At 34.6% G+C, this 16900-nt stretch overlaps 1 protein-coding gene across 5 annotated transcripts in view; it reads left to right on the top strand.

Annotated features, from left to right (window-relative positions):
• LOC126253573 (longitudinals lacking protein, isoforms A/B/D/L-like) overlaps nt 1-16900 on the top strand; it is a 236755-nt gene that overhangs the window by 219514 nt on the left and 341 nt on the right. For 2 of the 5 annotated variants that reach the window (XR_007546001.1, XM_049954997.1), the window contains one exon: nt 2533-3107. The exons of 1 other annotated variant lie outside the window; for it this stretch is intronic. Coding sequence is in view for 1 of the 4 variants with exons in the window: in XM_049954997.1 (XP_049810954.1) it covers nt 2533-2735 (203 nt within the window). In the remaining 3 variants the exon portion in view is untranslated. Of the gene's footprint in view, nt 1-2532; nt 3108-11547; nt 12092-14987; nt 15507-16900 lie in introns of those variants that run through there. 2 more of the 5 variants (XR_007546003.1, XR_007546002.1) reach the window with 2 other exon arrangements.

Below are 16900 nucleotides of genomic sequence, written 5' to 3'. Positions count from 1 at the left end.
TCCTGTGTGTTAAGTAATTGCCTATGTGTGTGCTTTATTGACTCTGTTTTGAGATTGGGCACCAAGATTTTCAAGTCCTACATTGTGTGTGTGTGTGTGTGTGTGTGTGTGTGTGTGTGTGTGTGTGTGTGGTGGGGGGGGGGGTAGACATGTGGATGTGGATTACTTCCAATATTTTGGAAGATTAGTGGCAACTTTTGAGTAGCCATAAGAATGTTTTGATTCCGACTCTGTTAAAAATGTACGTAATACCGACTTTTAAATCTTTTCTTGAAAGAAGAATTACACCATATTTTCTTCCTTTCCTTGAGTGCGGAGGGGATGGGGTGGGGGGGGGGGGGACATGGCACCATTTCCTGGCACCATTTCCTGGCAGGTGTTGTTACTTTATTATTGTTCTTCACTGACTGTGTACTCACTAGTGTGATGGCACTTCAACCTGATTGAATCCAAGTAGAAGAAATTTTCATCTGGCAAGGGAAGGATAGGTTGTGGAACAAATTTCTTAATGACTTTACTATGAAGCAATATGGAGTCTTAACTCCAAACCTCTTGGCAGGGTAACACGGATTGATGTCATTTTATCTCTGTGGTGGAGAATACACAGTTTAAGATGTTTCTTTATGGAGTAGCCTATTTTCTGCCGTTGGTTGCTGCTTCTGCTCTTGAACATGCCATGGGTGAAAGCATGGTACTGATCCTCAGTCTTACGCCTCTTGAATTTTTATACTCACATACATTTCACTAGGCACCATGTATGTAAACGATTTCTTAGCAAAAAAGTAATTGTATTGTGAACTACTCCTCCTCCTCCTCCTCCTCCTCCTCCTCCTACTACTACTACTAAAAGCTAAATTTTACTCTTCATATAATATTTCATTTTTCTTTAGTAAAGAATCTGCTCATAGAGACCCCCATAGAACTGACATAAATGTTTTATTCATATACTTTTAACGTAGACAATGTATGGTTTATTTTATATGCCTGCGTGGGAATAATTGCTGCATACGTAATTGTAAATGCAGTAGATAATTGGATTGTTTGTGTGGTGCTGGAAATAGAATTGTAAACATGGAGTGTTAATGTCCTACTGATAAAAAAAGAAGGTCCTCACTGTAGATGTATATTATTTTCTTTGTTGAATTCCCTTCTGATAGCTTCTAGCTTTGCAGTTGTAATAGCTTCTAGCTTTAAGTGACACAGACAATTTTTTGTTACATATCTGAGTAATGGTAGTAATAGTTGTTTTATATAGTGCTTTCAGAAACTTGGTACTGGCATTCTTAGTAGTTATCTCACTCGGTCAGTCTCTTTTATGCAAATATCATCCTAAATACTTTGTTAAGTCCACGAGGGACGATCAGTATTGTCTATCCATATGCTGTGTTGCATAGACAGCAGAAGTTCAATAAGGATCCAAGATGGATCAACAAATGCAAAGAGAAGAGACCATGCGTTGTCCATCACTGAAAATTGCTGTGCTATTGTTTCACTATATTTAAACTTAAAATGGATGCAGATGTATACCATATTTAATAAATAGAAAAAGATCTACTTCCCTCCCAGTTATGATATTTAGCTACATAAGCCTTTAAACTCATATTTCGGGAGTACATGAATACGAAAGATTCCTTGTTGAAAGAAAGTGGCTGTCTGTGGAAAGTGGCTGTCTGTGAACTGTGAGTGTATTGGGAATATTCCATTCACCCAAGGTTTTGCTAGAGTGGTGGTCGATAAAATTCAGTTACATCTTTAAATTTTTGAGGATTCCTAGTTTCCCACTTTCAATCAGTGAATGAGTTTTAATTTTTTCACCAGAATAGATGTCAACTTAGAATAAGGAATGAAAATTATTTTTGAAACAGCTTTTATACCATAATTTGTAACTGTGTGATCATGATTGAGTAAAAGCTGTCTTTCTTTACTCACTGGAAATGCCATTAAGAAGCAAATGTAGTGTTGTTCGAGAGCAATACTGCTGCTGAATTTCTTGAAGAGGCTTCTATACAATGAGTCATCATCAACTTTACCAAACATTTGTAGTATGTCCAGTAGCAGAATTTTTTGTTGCGCTTTTTTGTGCATTCTCCCACAAATTCTCACGGTACAGCTGGCAGTATAGTCTGTAAAGTATGCTAACATTTTTTGTCGGTTGATCAATTTTTAAATGTAGGATATTTGTCAGTGTGTACAGTGCAATGATCAGAGATTTTTGATCATTTTTTCATTCTATGTTTTGACCTATTAAACATCTGGACATTCGTGTGTTTTACTTACATAATTTCATTAATATATTCCTATGAAAATGAATGTCTGGACCTACTAATCATGTTAAAATTTTCATCTATATCTGATGCAGTTCTGATGCAAAGAGATGACTAGAGTAGGTGTATCGGTATTAGCATTGCTTTTTTAATATATGAACATGGACAGCTGTCATGTTGGTCTAGCTTTTAAGATGTCTGCTGTCTTATTATAATAATACTGAGGATCTTAAATGTTTTCTAACTATCTTTCCTAATTTTATTTCAGACATTGGTGGCAATTACGTGTGCCATATTTGTGGCAGAGCCTACATGACAAAGAAAACATTGATACGACACATTAGATATGAATGTGGGCAGGAACCTCAGTTCCCATGTCCTTACTGTCGAATGAAGTACAAACGGAGATATATATTGAGAGCCCATATTATCAAGAGACATAATAACTGGACAGTGTCTTACACAGTTTAAGAACTCAGAAATAATTGTTTTATTGTAAAATAAAAAATTTACATTTGGAGGAGAGTAACGAATCTGCGAAAGAAAATTATAATTAGTTCCATGTTCCATAGAGTATCTGAAAATGCAAATTACTGCATGTGCTCAATTTCAATTGTGAAATATGTTTTATGTAAGATCAGCCTGTAGCACTTCATAATGCTTGTATTGAATGGTGATAATAAACTGAACTTATGGAGCTTTGAGCAGTTCATAATTATGGATGAATGATTTACCTATGTATACAGTGGGATTAACAACTTACTGTAGTTGCATTTATTCAGAGATCAGAAGTGCTACAGGAAAATATAAAATTTTGTAAGAGCTGCTTATACAAATGTGAACAAAAAGATGTATTGGATTTCTTTGAATGAAATTGATACCTGTACCAGTTTGAATTTTTTATAGTTTAGATGGAATCCAAGAGAGAGAACTCAATACTTTTATGCATTGTCTGTGTGTTACTTTTTGAAGGAGAAACATTTTTGATAATATTGCCAAGCGAGAGAGAGGGTGGTTGGAAAGTATTGGGTAGGGGTGGGGATATTTATTAGGCTTAATGGAAATAAATTAAGGTAGGTACAATTTACTGAATGATTTAATGTTTAATCTCAGCTTCCAACACCCTTCAACAAATTTAACAGAAAATTATAAAAGTAGTAGTTGTTGTTATTGTAGCTGTTGGATGCAGAATTGTGAATAGAAATTTTTTCTTTTGTATTATTTCATCAAAGTTGGTCAGTGACAGTGAGGTCAGTGACTGGGAATAATGAAGAAATTTCACATTTCTGCCTTGGACAAGGTGCTAGTGGAAGTGATAGGCCAAGGTCTGTCTCCATCCTGATACGATACACTAACAGGCGGATATCTGTGATGAATGCTTGTGCAAAATAATTTTGTCTTATTTGTTAGTGCGTCATTAAAGAAATGGTGAGGATGAAATATAATGATAGTACAAAATCTTAATGGCAAGAGATCTGCCTTGTTTAATGCCCTCATCCAACAAATGGCTCTTTATGAACAGTGTCACATTCTCTCACTACATAGGATACTATTGAAAGATGTACGGAATGTAACCGCCCACATTTGCACAAGATATGGTTATCAGAAACTTTACAACTAATATTCTCCTCCCTTTGTGGCTGATACTGATAACAAAAATTTTATCAACTACCAGGAGCCAGAAATATTCTCTCTTAACTATCACTGCACTAATTAGTGACCTCTGCTTTGTAGGTGTATCATTATTTCATAATTTCAGAAGTGGCAAACAAAAACCCATATCCTCCATACCCTATTGTCAGACACAATTCATATGTACCTTGTTTGAGACTTGTTCTCCTTGGGTGAACCTGCTTATAGCTACGAATGCACTGCTGTTTTAATAGACAATAACACCTACAAGGATAATAAACTCAAAATGATACAGGGTGTTTCCATAAGAACATGCAAATATGTAACAGGACATAGAGAATGCGTCATTGAATAATTTGAGGCAGGGAACTTGTGGTTGGAGAAGCCAGCTTAAGGAGATATGGAATTAAACTTGTCTACCACTTTGTCTACATTACTTTTTTCTATCTTATTTACAACTAATATGTAGTTAAATCCTTTATTACATGCAAGTAAACTAGGACGAGCCTGATTACCAGTAGGTTATGCTGCAGGTTTTGTTTACTTTACTTGTCCATAAGGTGACTCTGCTGTGTAATATTTACATTGTCCCATGACAGAAAATGCTACGAATCAATGACAGATCCTTAACTACTCAGTGCTATTCAGAGACATACAGTACAATACAGTGGTGCAGTACTGGTACAGTATTTCCTGGTTGCTTGATTGGAAGGGGAGGTCCTATTCCATGTCCTGCAAAGTCACCTGACCTGGATCCCCTTGATTATTTCCTGTGGGGATGTGTAAAGTCACTTGTGTATGAGGCCCCAGTGGATACAGAAATGGAATTAGTTTGCCAGACTTTACAAAAGACATCATATTTATGCCAGTGACTGTAACACTTTCTTTATTTCACGATTGCAATTTTGTCCTTAGGCCATTATCATGTGAAGATGTTATGGCTATTAGGCCACGTCAACCTAAAAATAATAGCCATAACATCTTCACTTGATAACAGCTGAAATTGAAATCGTGAAATAAAGAAAGTGTTACAGTCACTGGCGTAAGTATGATGTCTTCTATAAAGTTTTGCGCGACTGTGAATCCCAGGTATAAAATATTTAATTAGTTTGCCAGAATTGTAGCTGCCCATGATGTGATTCGAAACATGCCACGGATATTTGTCAGGATACATCAGAATCTTGTTTGCTGATGTCATGCTTGCGTTGCAGTTGATGGCCATCAGTTTCAGCACATTTTGTAAGATGCAGTACAAATGGTATGTTCATTGTGCCAGTGATGGTATTTTTAGTTAACTGATGTAAATAAAAAAGTTCACAGTTATGTGATTTTATTCCTATTATCTCTTTAAGCTGGCCCGTCTGACTCCAGGTTTGTACCTGAAATTGTTTATTGGAGCATCATCTATGTCGTGTTAATTTTGCACACTCTTATGGAAGCACCATGCATAGCACATGGCTTGACAAGCCTGCAGTTTGTCACTAGTACTGTTACCTGTACACATTGACGATGTGGTTTGAGCATTGAAAGCAGGAATGACACCAAGGATTCAGCTAAGTCACCAGAACACAATCTGCAAATGACCTGCACAAATCCATTCATCTGATGATTAAAATTTCTGAAAGATGTGGTTGTAAAATCTGGATGACAAAAACTAAAACCATGGCATTTTGTGGGAGAGACTCCATTCAATCAGCTGTGTTAGCTCTGTTGTGTGGGAGCAAGACATTGGAGATTAAGCTCTGAGATAAATCCCAGATCCAAGCAGCAGAAGTGATTCTTAAGTAGAGTTAAGGGCTGCTCCAAAAGAGACGACATAAGAATTGAGTATACCAGAAAAGTAGTAGACATGTGTTCTGCAGGATGCAAAATTAATGAATATAAATGTAAATGGTTGAAACATGAACTGAGAATAAGTGAAAATTATGTACCAAATTTAACTGTTACATCCCCTCAGAAAGACAGTGTGGCAACCCCCAGAAAGAGATGATCTGTGAAACTGCGGTAGGTTAGGTGGTCTGTTGGTGAAGATGATGGCAAACAAAAATCCAATTTTAAAACTGGAATAATTGAATGCAATATTTGTACTAAGATAACAGACAGAGAACAGGACAAATTATGGGTAACAAAGAACATTGAGGGATTTGTGTTGTAGAAATAGAAAACCCATGATGAAGACAAATTTTTGTCTTGTAACATTTGACTTACATGTTTATAACAGAGTGACTCTTATCTGTGAAAGTGCTGAAGTATGACAGCAGAGGTTTAATAGCCTCAGAATTTGAAATTGTAGGCTGACAAAGAAATTGTGTGTGATATTGCGGTTACATTTACGAATGCATATATGCAGCTATCCTGTATACGCAGTTGTCATGCAACTGGAAATTACTCTGAAATATGAGCCAGTTGACCTCTATAAATAATCGATACATACCAGTTGACAGTTATTAATAACAGACATGACCTACATGGGTTAATATTTTTTATGCTTAGTCCAATGTATGTTATTCAGATTGCTTGAAGTCTTGTGCCATCAGTGACCATCATAAAGGCTGGAGCCATTTCAACTTTAATATTCAGCTTGTTTCTTTTGTATTGAAGTAGTAGCAATGAAATGTGTTGTAAATATCATACGTGATGAATCACCACTGTAGTTCCAGTAAGGAAAGCACTGTTGGCAGTGCACATGGGAGATAATGGAGTTTGATGTGGTCTGAAAATGGTGACAAAAGCCATACTTTTGATTGATGTACTCATAATGTCACGCACGTGTAATGATGGGATATGATGTCCCAAAATCAGGATTTTGAAATAAGATAAAATAAATTCAGTACTACCTGAGAAGTTAATTAAATCAGGCAACATAATATTATGATTGCATGTCCCTTGAAAATAGTGGAAAGACTTTGTCAGTACTATTTGCAAATAGTGAGTGAGACATTGTTTTAGTATGCTTGTTTTTGCCGTAAATTAAGAGAGAAGAAAGGAAAGAGAAGTAAGTTCAGCAGAGCCAAACAGTTGTCAGAGCCAACACAATTGGGAAAATGCAGGCTAAGCCATACTCCAGAAAAACATTAAAGCACTTAACAGAAAACTTTCATGAGGCACAAGTGACAATGATATTCCACAAGACGTGTACGATATTGGGTACTGTAAGGCCTCATAGTTTTAGTGGCTGTGATCAGAAGTTAACACATGCCTCTGGATCAGTAAAAGTGTGCAACTGGAGACAGGAAGAAGACAAGCTGAAGTTACAAGGTAGGCTGACATTCATCCTTCATTGATTTATAAGCTGCAGGACCATTAGTACAAGTGTTGGAAAATTAATATGCCACAATATTACGACAGTTTGCTGGAAACATTCCAGTCACTGAAATCTTAGTGCCATTGATAAGTTTATCAATTGCCAGACATCAAAAAGCACAGCTTCTACATTAATTGTAGCTTGTGGATTGATTCCATATACAGTGAAAAGCAATCCTTGTCTCAGAAATGTGCCAGTTTTCTTAGTAGTAATTTTTTACATGTACTTAACTGGAGGGGACAGGGGATAAGTCAGTGCCATGCATCATTACTGAAGAGCCTTGACATGTCATCCTTGTTCTGGATTGTGGAGACATGCCTCATTCATTTCTCTGATTATTAATATGTCTCAAGGTACTGAACTGTTGAGTCAGTAGTCCCAACTGAGGGTGCCATGTCTATTTTGTGTGTTTCTGACCATACACCTGAAAATCAAAGTGAGTTTGTATTGAGCATAATTTGTCATTGCTCATAGGTAATCTTCTTTAGTGTTTGACCGGTATTCTCAAAGGTAAAAAATGGTTTCCAGAGACTAATCAACACAAGATACTGTTAGGACTGATCCCACAATGATTAACAGCATGCAGTATTCTCATTACAAGCTGTATTACTCTTTAGAGAACTTGATTGCATCTTATTTTTCCTTTTTGGTATAGATTTCTCAGTTTTCTAAAGCTGTTTTCCCTAAAAAGTTACAACATTGTGTTGTTTTTATCAATTCTGTGTCTCATGAACTCAACAGCTGTTAATGGTTGTTGCTTAATATTGTAACTAATGACAAGTACATTTAAATTGATTTATTTCAGTCTCATAACAGATTCTGGGCATTCATTCTCACCCTCAGATGGCTAATGTTTCCAATTACTTCCATGTTTTCATCAGCAGCATGTCATCAACTCCAGCACTGCACAAGAATATTTCAGTGTTAAGCACCACTTTGTATGTTGTTTTGATATTAAAAACTTGCTTATGTCCATGTGTTATTAAGTTATAATGCAAATCAGTTGTATTCACTTACATATGTTCCAGTGGGTGATACTTTGTCTTGGTGTGGACCATATGCTTTTCCAGGACACAGTGTAGGCTGTTAGTGTTATTTTCATCCATACACTTTGTACCCTTACAGTTAATTTATTATTAGTAAATTGAAAAAGAAATTCCTTTTATTGTATTGCACACTCCTGTTAGCATCTGCCACAGTAGGCATTATATTCCCTGCATAGTCTTGAGCAAGTATGAGAAGAAAAAGAGTTTTATGAGCTGCTTCCAATTTTTCTTCAGCAACGAGATAAGAATTTCCCTCATTAATGTTATGTTACAAATGTTGTGGTCATTTCGCTAATTGATGCCAGAAGTGAGCTTGCTTGCTGCTGTTACTGCTGCAACACAACATGCATGTTTAAATCTTTGTTATAATTATTACATTATAGAAATTAACATATTTCAGCAGTGCTTGGAATCAGTTAATTTTAGTGTGAAAGAAACAATAAGAGGAGGAACACTGCAGTGAGAGTTCTCAGTTTAGTTGCAATATGTGAAATTTGTCCAGTTTAAATTTTGTGCAGAACGTTGTCTCGGCAGACTAATGTGCTGTATTCTTTACAGTAGTTGTGTAAATGTTAAAGACAGTCAGAAAGTTGCGCAACTTAGTTTTCATTGCTGCTATTGATGTTCTGTCTGAGAGTTTCTCACAGTGGGAGATTTAAGAATCTTTGTTGAATGTTTTAACACTGCAACAGTGTTAGTTTCTCCATGTCTGCATGATGATGATGCTGCTGCTGATTCCACAACTGATGTTCAATTAATGAAAAGCTACTCCAGTTGCTTTTCGTAGAACTTTGTTAGATTCACACAACTAGTTTCAGCTTTTATATTAGGCCTTTATCAAGTGCATCTGAAATTTATGCTGTAGAGAAGCATAGCTTTCAGGTGCACTGGATAATTTCATGATATAAAGGCTGAAACTGGTTCTGTGAACTTAACAAATTTCTAATGAAAGCAACTGGAGTGGCTCTTCATTAATGAATGAATGTAACAGTGTAGAGTAACTGAACAGGGAGAATCACAGATTTTAAATCCCAGCTGGGATGTGAACACAGCTAAGAGAAACCATAATTAATCAACAATGGGTAGCCCAAAACAATAAATGGCAGCTGATTGTTTTCAGAGAAGCAGGAAAGTTTTCTTTTGGCATTGTGACAATGGTGAGACAGATAGACATCTTTGAACTTGAAACCCGTTTAAAATGTAGCCATTCAACTCTGCAGGGAGGACCCTGAAACACGGAAGCTTCTTTTATTAAGTTTACATTGTGATATCCTGTTACTAGCACATATGTTCAATTAAAGGAATGAATTAAGGGTTTTGGCATTATTTATTTGTGCTGCCTTGTACCATATTTTAGGTTGGAATGACTTGTGTTCTGAAAATTGTAGGAAGGTTTTGTTTGCTCCCATTAGCTTTCTGTGAAAACTGATCACGTCCCTAATGTCAGCTTATAGCCAGTTACAGTATCCGAACCTTACCAAAGCAGATGTAGAAAAATATGCATTGGAGGCATTAGACAGTATATGAACTTTTACTGCAATCATTTCTGTGCCTTTGTCTCTAGCAGCTGACTTCTGCTCCATTCATCATGATTTTGACAATGATTATTAATTGAGTAATTTTATTTGTTCAGATGAAAGATTATGTTTACTATCCTTGCCATTAAACTGATTGACATACGAATACTGTTATGTCAACTGCACTAAAGTACAAACAATGTAAGGTAATAACAGCCCATATGGTTATGGTGAAATATTTATGACTTAAAAATGTGAAAAAATAAAAGTATCGCATTCAGCTAAAATTAAGTGACAATATCAAGTGGAACACGAAATATTGAAAATTAGTGTCGATCATCTTTCTGCAATTATGATTTAATATATAATTATTGGATTAAGTATCTCTTTCTGCATCAGGATAAGTGAATATGACAAGTTATAAAATACTAAATAGTAAAAATAATACCACCATTTCATTTTACTTTGTAATGAGCTCATTTGCTTTCCTGGGTATAATATTAGATCAGAATTCTTCTTATTGATTATATTGGCCAGATATGAAGATATGACGGTACTATTTCCAGCCAGAAAACATAAAGGCTCAATCCATTACCACTGAATTTAAGACTAGGGGAGCTATTGAAAGCTTCCATCTTTTTCTAAGACACATTATAAATGACAAAAATACAAATAAAATATTCAACAAGAATAGTAGTAGTCTCCTGTACTTGAACATTTACTACTGAAGCTGAGGTGCTAGGTTAGAAAAGTCATGAACATTGTATACAGCAATTTGTGTTTGTGCTAGGCATATGTGAGTAAAAAATCAGTTGTTACTGTCTAAACTGTCTCATTTTGTAAAAGGGAGAATTTATATTTGGTTCCATCAACACTGAGCCCATCTGAAATGAAGCACTAGCTCAGCTTGACAACGGTAGGATAAGAAACTACACACAATATAGTGGAACTACAGGAAACCTAATTTTGGAAGGCAGGATGTAATTTTCCTAAAATGTTATCATATTATGGTAATCCTTGTTATGTGAATTGTGTATCCTATAAGCTGTTTGCCCCTGATGTAATTTCAGTTTGTTACTGTATTTTGACCTTATCAGTATCCAAATCCTTAGAATTTAAATGAAAGAAGCAGAACTCAGGCAGTTGATACAAATGTTCTTGATAAGTATTAATGGAGGAGATGGTATGTTAACAAATCCAAAAATAGAATTTTGAGACCACATTGTACACCATGTTCACAGTTGTGGAAACAGAAATAACTGGAACAAGACCGACATGCACAAAATTGTGATGTTGGCTGAACCTCTAGTTTTCATACCTTTTACACAAAATTACAAAATAGATAGCAAAAATGTTATATGGTTGTTTGAATGTTATATGGTTGTGGAGGGAAGGAGAAATCTTCGCTAACTCCACATATCATTTACTAAGGGGTTTCAAGTTTCTGTTTATTCCCAACAGCATTTTCACTTCTTCCTCTTTCCTTTTCTCCTTTCTTTTTCCATTTGAAGCTACTATTCATAACTTCAAACTTACAACAGTTCTTTTTAAATTATTCAGTATCTCAGTCATGTTCAGGTCTTTCTGTTTTGACAACTGGGAAGCAATTGTGACTCCCCTGTGGCAGCTATTATTATTATATTAAAGTTAAATTTGTAATAAAACTGTAAATTTCATAAATTGTGTTAACTTAATGTAGAAAAGCTCTATGATATGATAATACTTTAAAATGTAATGATTACTGCATAATTGAGTTGAATGTTTATTTCTAAATTTTATTTCAGACACTCAATTCTGCTTCAAATGTGAGGATTGTGGTAAGAACTACACTGCAAAGCAAAGTCTGACAAGACATCTGCGCTATGAGTGTGGAATGGAACCTCAGTTTTCTTGCCCATTTTGTCCAATGAAATATAGGCAGAAGCATTATTTAAAGACTCACGTTGTCAGAGCACACAGCAACTGGACTGCACACACAAAATAAAAACACTGGAAAATCAGCAGACGTGTTAATTGAAATACAAGAGTCATTTAAACATGTAACTTTATTTAATATTTCCTGTAAAATGTGGTATCTTTTTTCTAAAACAGTAAAATATATACAGAGAAGTCAGTTACGTTTATAAAATGTTCTTAATAAAAATATCTGAAAATTGATGGTAAAGTGTGAATTTTGTAGGTTTCTTAAAAGATAATTATGATACCATGTTGATTTTACTCTCTGGATCTATGGTTGTCTGTGTATTAACATATGTATCTCAAATATTTGTATTAATATATATGTATATCAACTATTATTTTAAATTTTATAGTGCCGTGAACTTGATAAATAAGCGACTGAAATATATGTAGAAATTTTGACCTAATGTGTTCTCATGTAGTGGACATAAAATTGTTTACATTTTTTATTTAAATAAATATTAAATTATTTACCCTGCCATTTCCTTTCATTTTTCTATTTTTTTTTTTTACTTTTTTTCACCTCTATGTATTAGTACCCTTTTTTAATGTTGTACATTTTTTTAATTACAAAACCCAGGATTGAAACTATAAATAGTAGTGAGGAAGAGCAACTGCTCAACTTTAACTGATTGATGTGTGATACACACAACGGCATGGAGAGAATTTAAATAAATAAAAAAAGAAGTGGTAGCTGAAATGCTAGCTCGTGTATGGGCTGTTATGTGAGTCTGTCTGCTACGCATCAGTCAGTTAATTGGCAACATATATCTTCCTTATTTTAAGTGTCTTGTTTCTTTAGGACAGTCATATGATTATATTTCTTCCTATTACAGACTGTTACACATCTAAGTTTTGCCTCAGGTGATTGTAATAGAGTGGAATGTTGTGTATAGCAATTGAGGTACACACACTGTTGGTCAGCAGAAGTTAAAAATTCAACTGAAAATGATTGATACATGTTCCCACATCCATTAATCACATCTCTTATGGATATTTATTTTGCCAGTTCTCTGATACGTGACATTAGTAGTGGCTATTAACAAAAAGTGTTTAGCCCTGATGCTCGTTTAATGGGACAGAATAACTTATTTTACATAGTTTGAAGCTATGGAAGTATAACTGCAAACACAAAACTTAAGTGAGTAGAAAATTTTGTATAAGGAACCATCCATTAATATTAAATCCATTTTAACATTATGTTTATAATTTAAAGTGGTAAAGCACTTAACTGTGGAGGTCTGTGGAAGAGAATGTGAGGGGGAAAGTTAAATTTGAATTGAACAGATATTGTTTTAGTATTTCAAGAGTTAAATGAATTAATCCATGTGATGCTGTATTCTCATTGCCATTGCTTCATTTTAAATTATGATATGTTGTATTGTCAAGTATAGCTGTGAAATAAACGATTTTTTGTGTATTTGTTTGATGATGTATGTATAAAAAGAGTGCATTGAGTCCATGGCCACAGTTATAATTTGTTGTAAATTGCTGTTCTTCAAATGGGTGGTGGTGGTGGTGGTGGTGGTGGTGGTGCAGTTACAGGTACATTTCTCAAGGGAGAATTGCTGTAAAAGTTTCTTGAGGAGCTGTCAACTGTCCTTTGCTTCATTCCTTTCTTATGTTGCTGGTTACATTCAAGAGACAAAGGTGCATTAGAGATTTCTGATTTTTACCAAATTAAGTAACCAAAATTGGATACATAGGCATCATTTGCGGAATTTGAGTTACTTACCATCTTAAGAATATGCATCCCTCTCTGCCGCACATATAAATGATACCAAGTATGAAACTGTGACAGTTTGTTTATAGGTAAGGAGCTTGCAGATGGAGTACTAACCTTAATTCCATAAAGCAGAATTTAAATTTTGAATGTGTTATGCAAGAAGATGCATGTGTGCTCATACGAGAAAACTAATGGGCTGTCAATGTACTTGCCCTTACATTAACCTAAATTCTTCATCTAATACAATTTTGGTGCAATTTGATTGAACTATGGAGAAAGAGAGACTTATTAGCTGACATCGATGGCATGACAACTGGCAAGATTAATATTTTGTTTATATTGTATCACACTGGTATGAATTTAAAACAAATAATGGAGTCCCTCATTGTGCTGAAGCAGGACAAAATCTTTCCATAGCACATATCAAGTACCAATAAAAATATTTTTTTTGCTGGTTATTAAATTGCTGTGCAGAACTACCGGGACATGTTATAAGGTTGGCAGGCTTTTATCACTGCAGATAATTTCAAGTTACTTTTTATCTTATACACCAAAACAGCTGAATATTACAAAAATAGAAAGAGAAGTTTATCATGTAAAAAGAATGTGTATGTGAGGAGACGTGTCAGGCATTGTAAGGCTACAATAAAAATTTATTTTCAACCTGCATGCACTTGAAGTATGGCAGCATAAACAGTAGCATAGCAGTGACTGCTTCAGTCAGTCCTAGACTGGTACATATTTCATTTGTCATTTAACCATTTATGAGGGTCTTAGTTTATACTATTTTACATGTCCATCTGAAAAGTCTGGTGAACGGTCTCAGCAAATATAGCAAACAAGAATTACAAACATAATAATTTTACTGGCCTTGAAAGTAGTCACCATTAGCTACAACTTGCTGTTGGAAACTGCCAGCAAAAGCTTTTTGTGGAATCGCTCAAAAATCTGCAAAGCGTAAATCTTTCAGGGCTAATTTAAGGTGGAGAAACAAAAATAAGTCTGTCAGTGCCAAATGATGAGGATTCTGAACATTCACTTTGTGTAGAGTGAGAGAGTTGAGTGAGCAGATCCATCTCCAAGGTTTCGAGTTGATGTGAAAATTGTGTTGTAGCTAATGGTGCTTACTTGAAGTCCGGTAAAGACAGTTTGCTTGTAACTCTTGTTTCCTTTATTTTATGAGATCATTTATTGAATTTTTCAGAAGCACAATGTATCACTATATTTATGAATAACTCTAGTCTGTTAAAACAAAGATTTTTAAATTTTTTTTTGTCATAATGTATCTGTTCACTTTGTGATCTATGCATGAGAGATGCATGCAAAAATGAAATTGTTTTGGTCATTTTCTTGTGAGAGTTTCTACTTATCATTCTTGTTTCAAGAATCTGTATTTTCAAAATATTTCTGGTGTATTCTTTGCATTTCTGATATCTACAGTACTTTCAGAGGTTGTGTTTAGTAGATGTAGAATGTTATTTTGCCTTAGTTCTCATTTTCTCTTTTCCTCAGAACTTGGCATTACACATTCTTTTTCAGGAACAGAGCTTGGTGGGCAAAATTCATTTCAACCATGCTTCATTTGTCTACGATGTGGTCAGCAGTATTCAACCAAGAACAACTTAAGAAGTCATATTCGCTTCATATGTGGTAAAGAGCCACAGTTCCAGTGCCCGTGCTGCTTTAGAAGATTTAAGTTAAAGGGAAATCTGACTAAGCATTTAGCTTCACATAAGAGGCAGTCATTGCAGTCATTACCATTTATTCCTACTGATGAAGAAATTTCATTTGTAAAACAATAAAACTGTACCTGAGACTGTAATATTGCTCCACAATTTTTTTATTTTTTATTTTCAGAAAAGTCTGTGTAGATGTAGAACAACTTCTTCTAGCCATGTATATGTTGCTACCAGATAAGAGTATTTGATAAAGTGGTAAGTGACTGCTTGCATTTTAGATTGTCTGAAGTGTTAGGAAATCAGTTCTTGATTAGAAAACCATACATCCTCGTGTGTTACCTGTATCACTACACTACTATTAAAATGTAATCATTATTGTTTGTAGCCCTCTGTGGGTCAACAAAGCATTAAAAAATGATTTTCATACCTTTCGTTCTAATATATATTTTTGTTTGTTGGTTACCTGTTGGGAAAACAATCAGACTTTTAAACAAATAAATAGCCTTTAAAACTTCTAATGTGCGTATGAATATATACATAAAAATGCTGCAATAACCAGGTGATATTAAAATTGTAAAAAAAAAAAGGTACATACTTATTATGAATGTATCTAGACCATGTGATGATTTAAATTCGTAAGTGCCACTCTTGTATCTGTCTTCATTCTTTCACATACTGCTATGTTTGATTTCCTGTTTGTGCTACATAAACACAACACAGTGCACTGCTTCATTCAAAACCCTTTGTCTCGCCACTCTCATGCAGTTAATTTAATTGATGTTCTGTTATATGTCTCAGTAGTAACTGCATTAGGCCTATATTAAAGAACTGAACTCATCCAGAGAAAAATCTTTAGATATTACTTTCTGTTCTGAGCTGTTATTGATGGAAGAAGCTTTTGGCATTTTTACTGAAGGCAGGCTCTGAAATCTATTACATGCATTCTCTGAAATTATGTCCAGCTATTAAACTTTTTCACTGAGCATGTCGTAATGATCATATACTGCATGCAAGGAAGAAATAAACAAGAGCAAAAAATAATAAATAAATTAATTAAAAAATTGCTGTTAAAACTGCATTTAAATTTCACATTTTATTATGTCCACAGATCATTAGCTTATAAAAATTATGAAGAAAATGTTTCTGGAAACAACTTAATGTCATGGAGAAGTCATTTAGGCAGACTTCTGATAGCCAAATGAGAGAATAACAGATGTTGTTTACTGTTTGGGTTGAGGAATTGCACCAGGTCAGAAAACATTGTGAAGAATGTTATTTTGCCCAAATAAAAGTTTAATGTCAAAAGTAATGTATGTCAGCTTTTGTGATTTATTTTTGTTGCCATATAGCCATACTCGGCAGCTTGTGTTCTCTTGCCGCAGTGCTCTGTCATTTTAAACCAAACTTGTCACACACTTTAGTATCAGTTAATAAAACTTTGAACATTAATAGTTCTGAAATGATTAATAGCATAGTAACATACTTTCTCAAAAATGAATTATAAAGTGACATCAAGGCATAAGATATATTTAATTGTTGCACACCTTTTTTGTGGCACATTTACCATTTCAGAAAGAGCAACAACAAAATTCTTTGCTATATTAGAAGAGGGGAAGAGGAAATAAGTTACTAACCTACTTGCCAGTACTTTCCTTATATTTACTTTTCTGTATAGCCATATTTTCTCTCTGTAAGTTAATAATCCTGTTGATGGCAAGGAAAAGGCTATGATTTGGGAAGAAAACCTGGGTTGATATGTAGTACAGTTAAATA

This window comes from Schistocerca nitens, chromosome 4, assembly GCF_023898315.1.
Source record: "Schistocerca nitens isolate TAMUIC-IGC-003100 chromosome 4, iqSchNite1.1, whole genome shotgun sequence".
Classification (NCBI taxonomy): Eukaryota; Metazoa; Arthropoda; class Insecta; order Orthoptera; family Acrididae; genus Schistocerca; species Schistocerca nitens.
The sequence above is the reverse complement of the archived record's forward strand: the minus strand, read 5'-3'. Positions and strand labels throughout refer to the sequence as shown.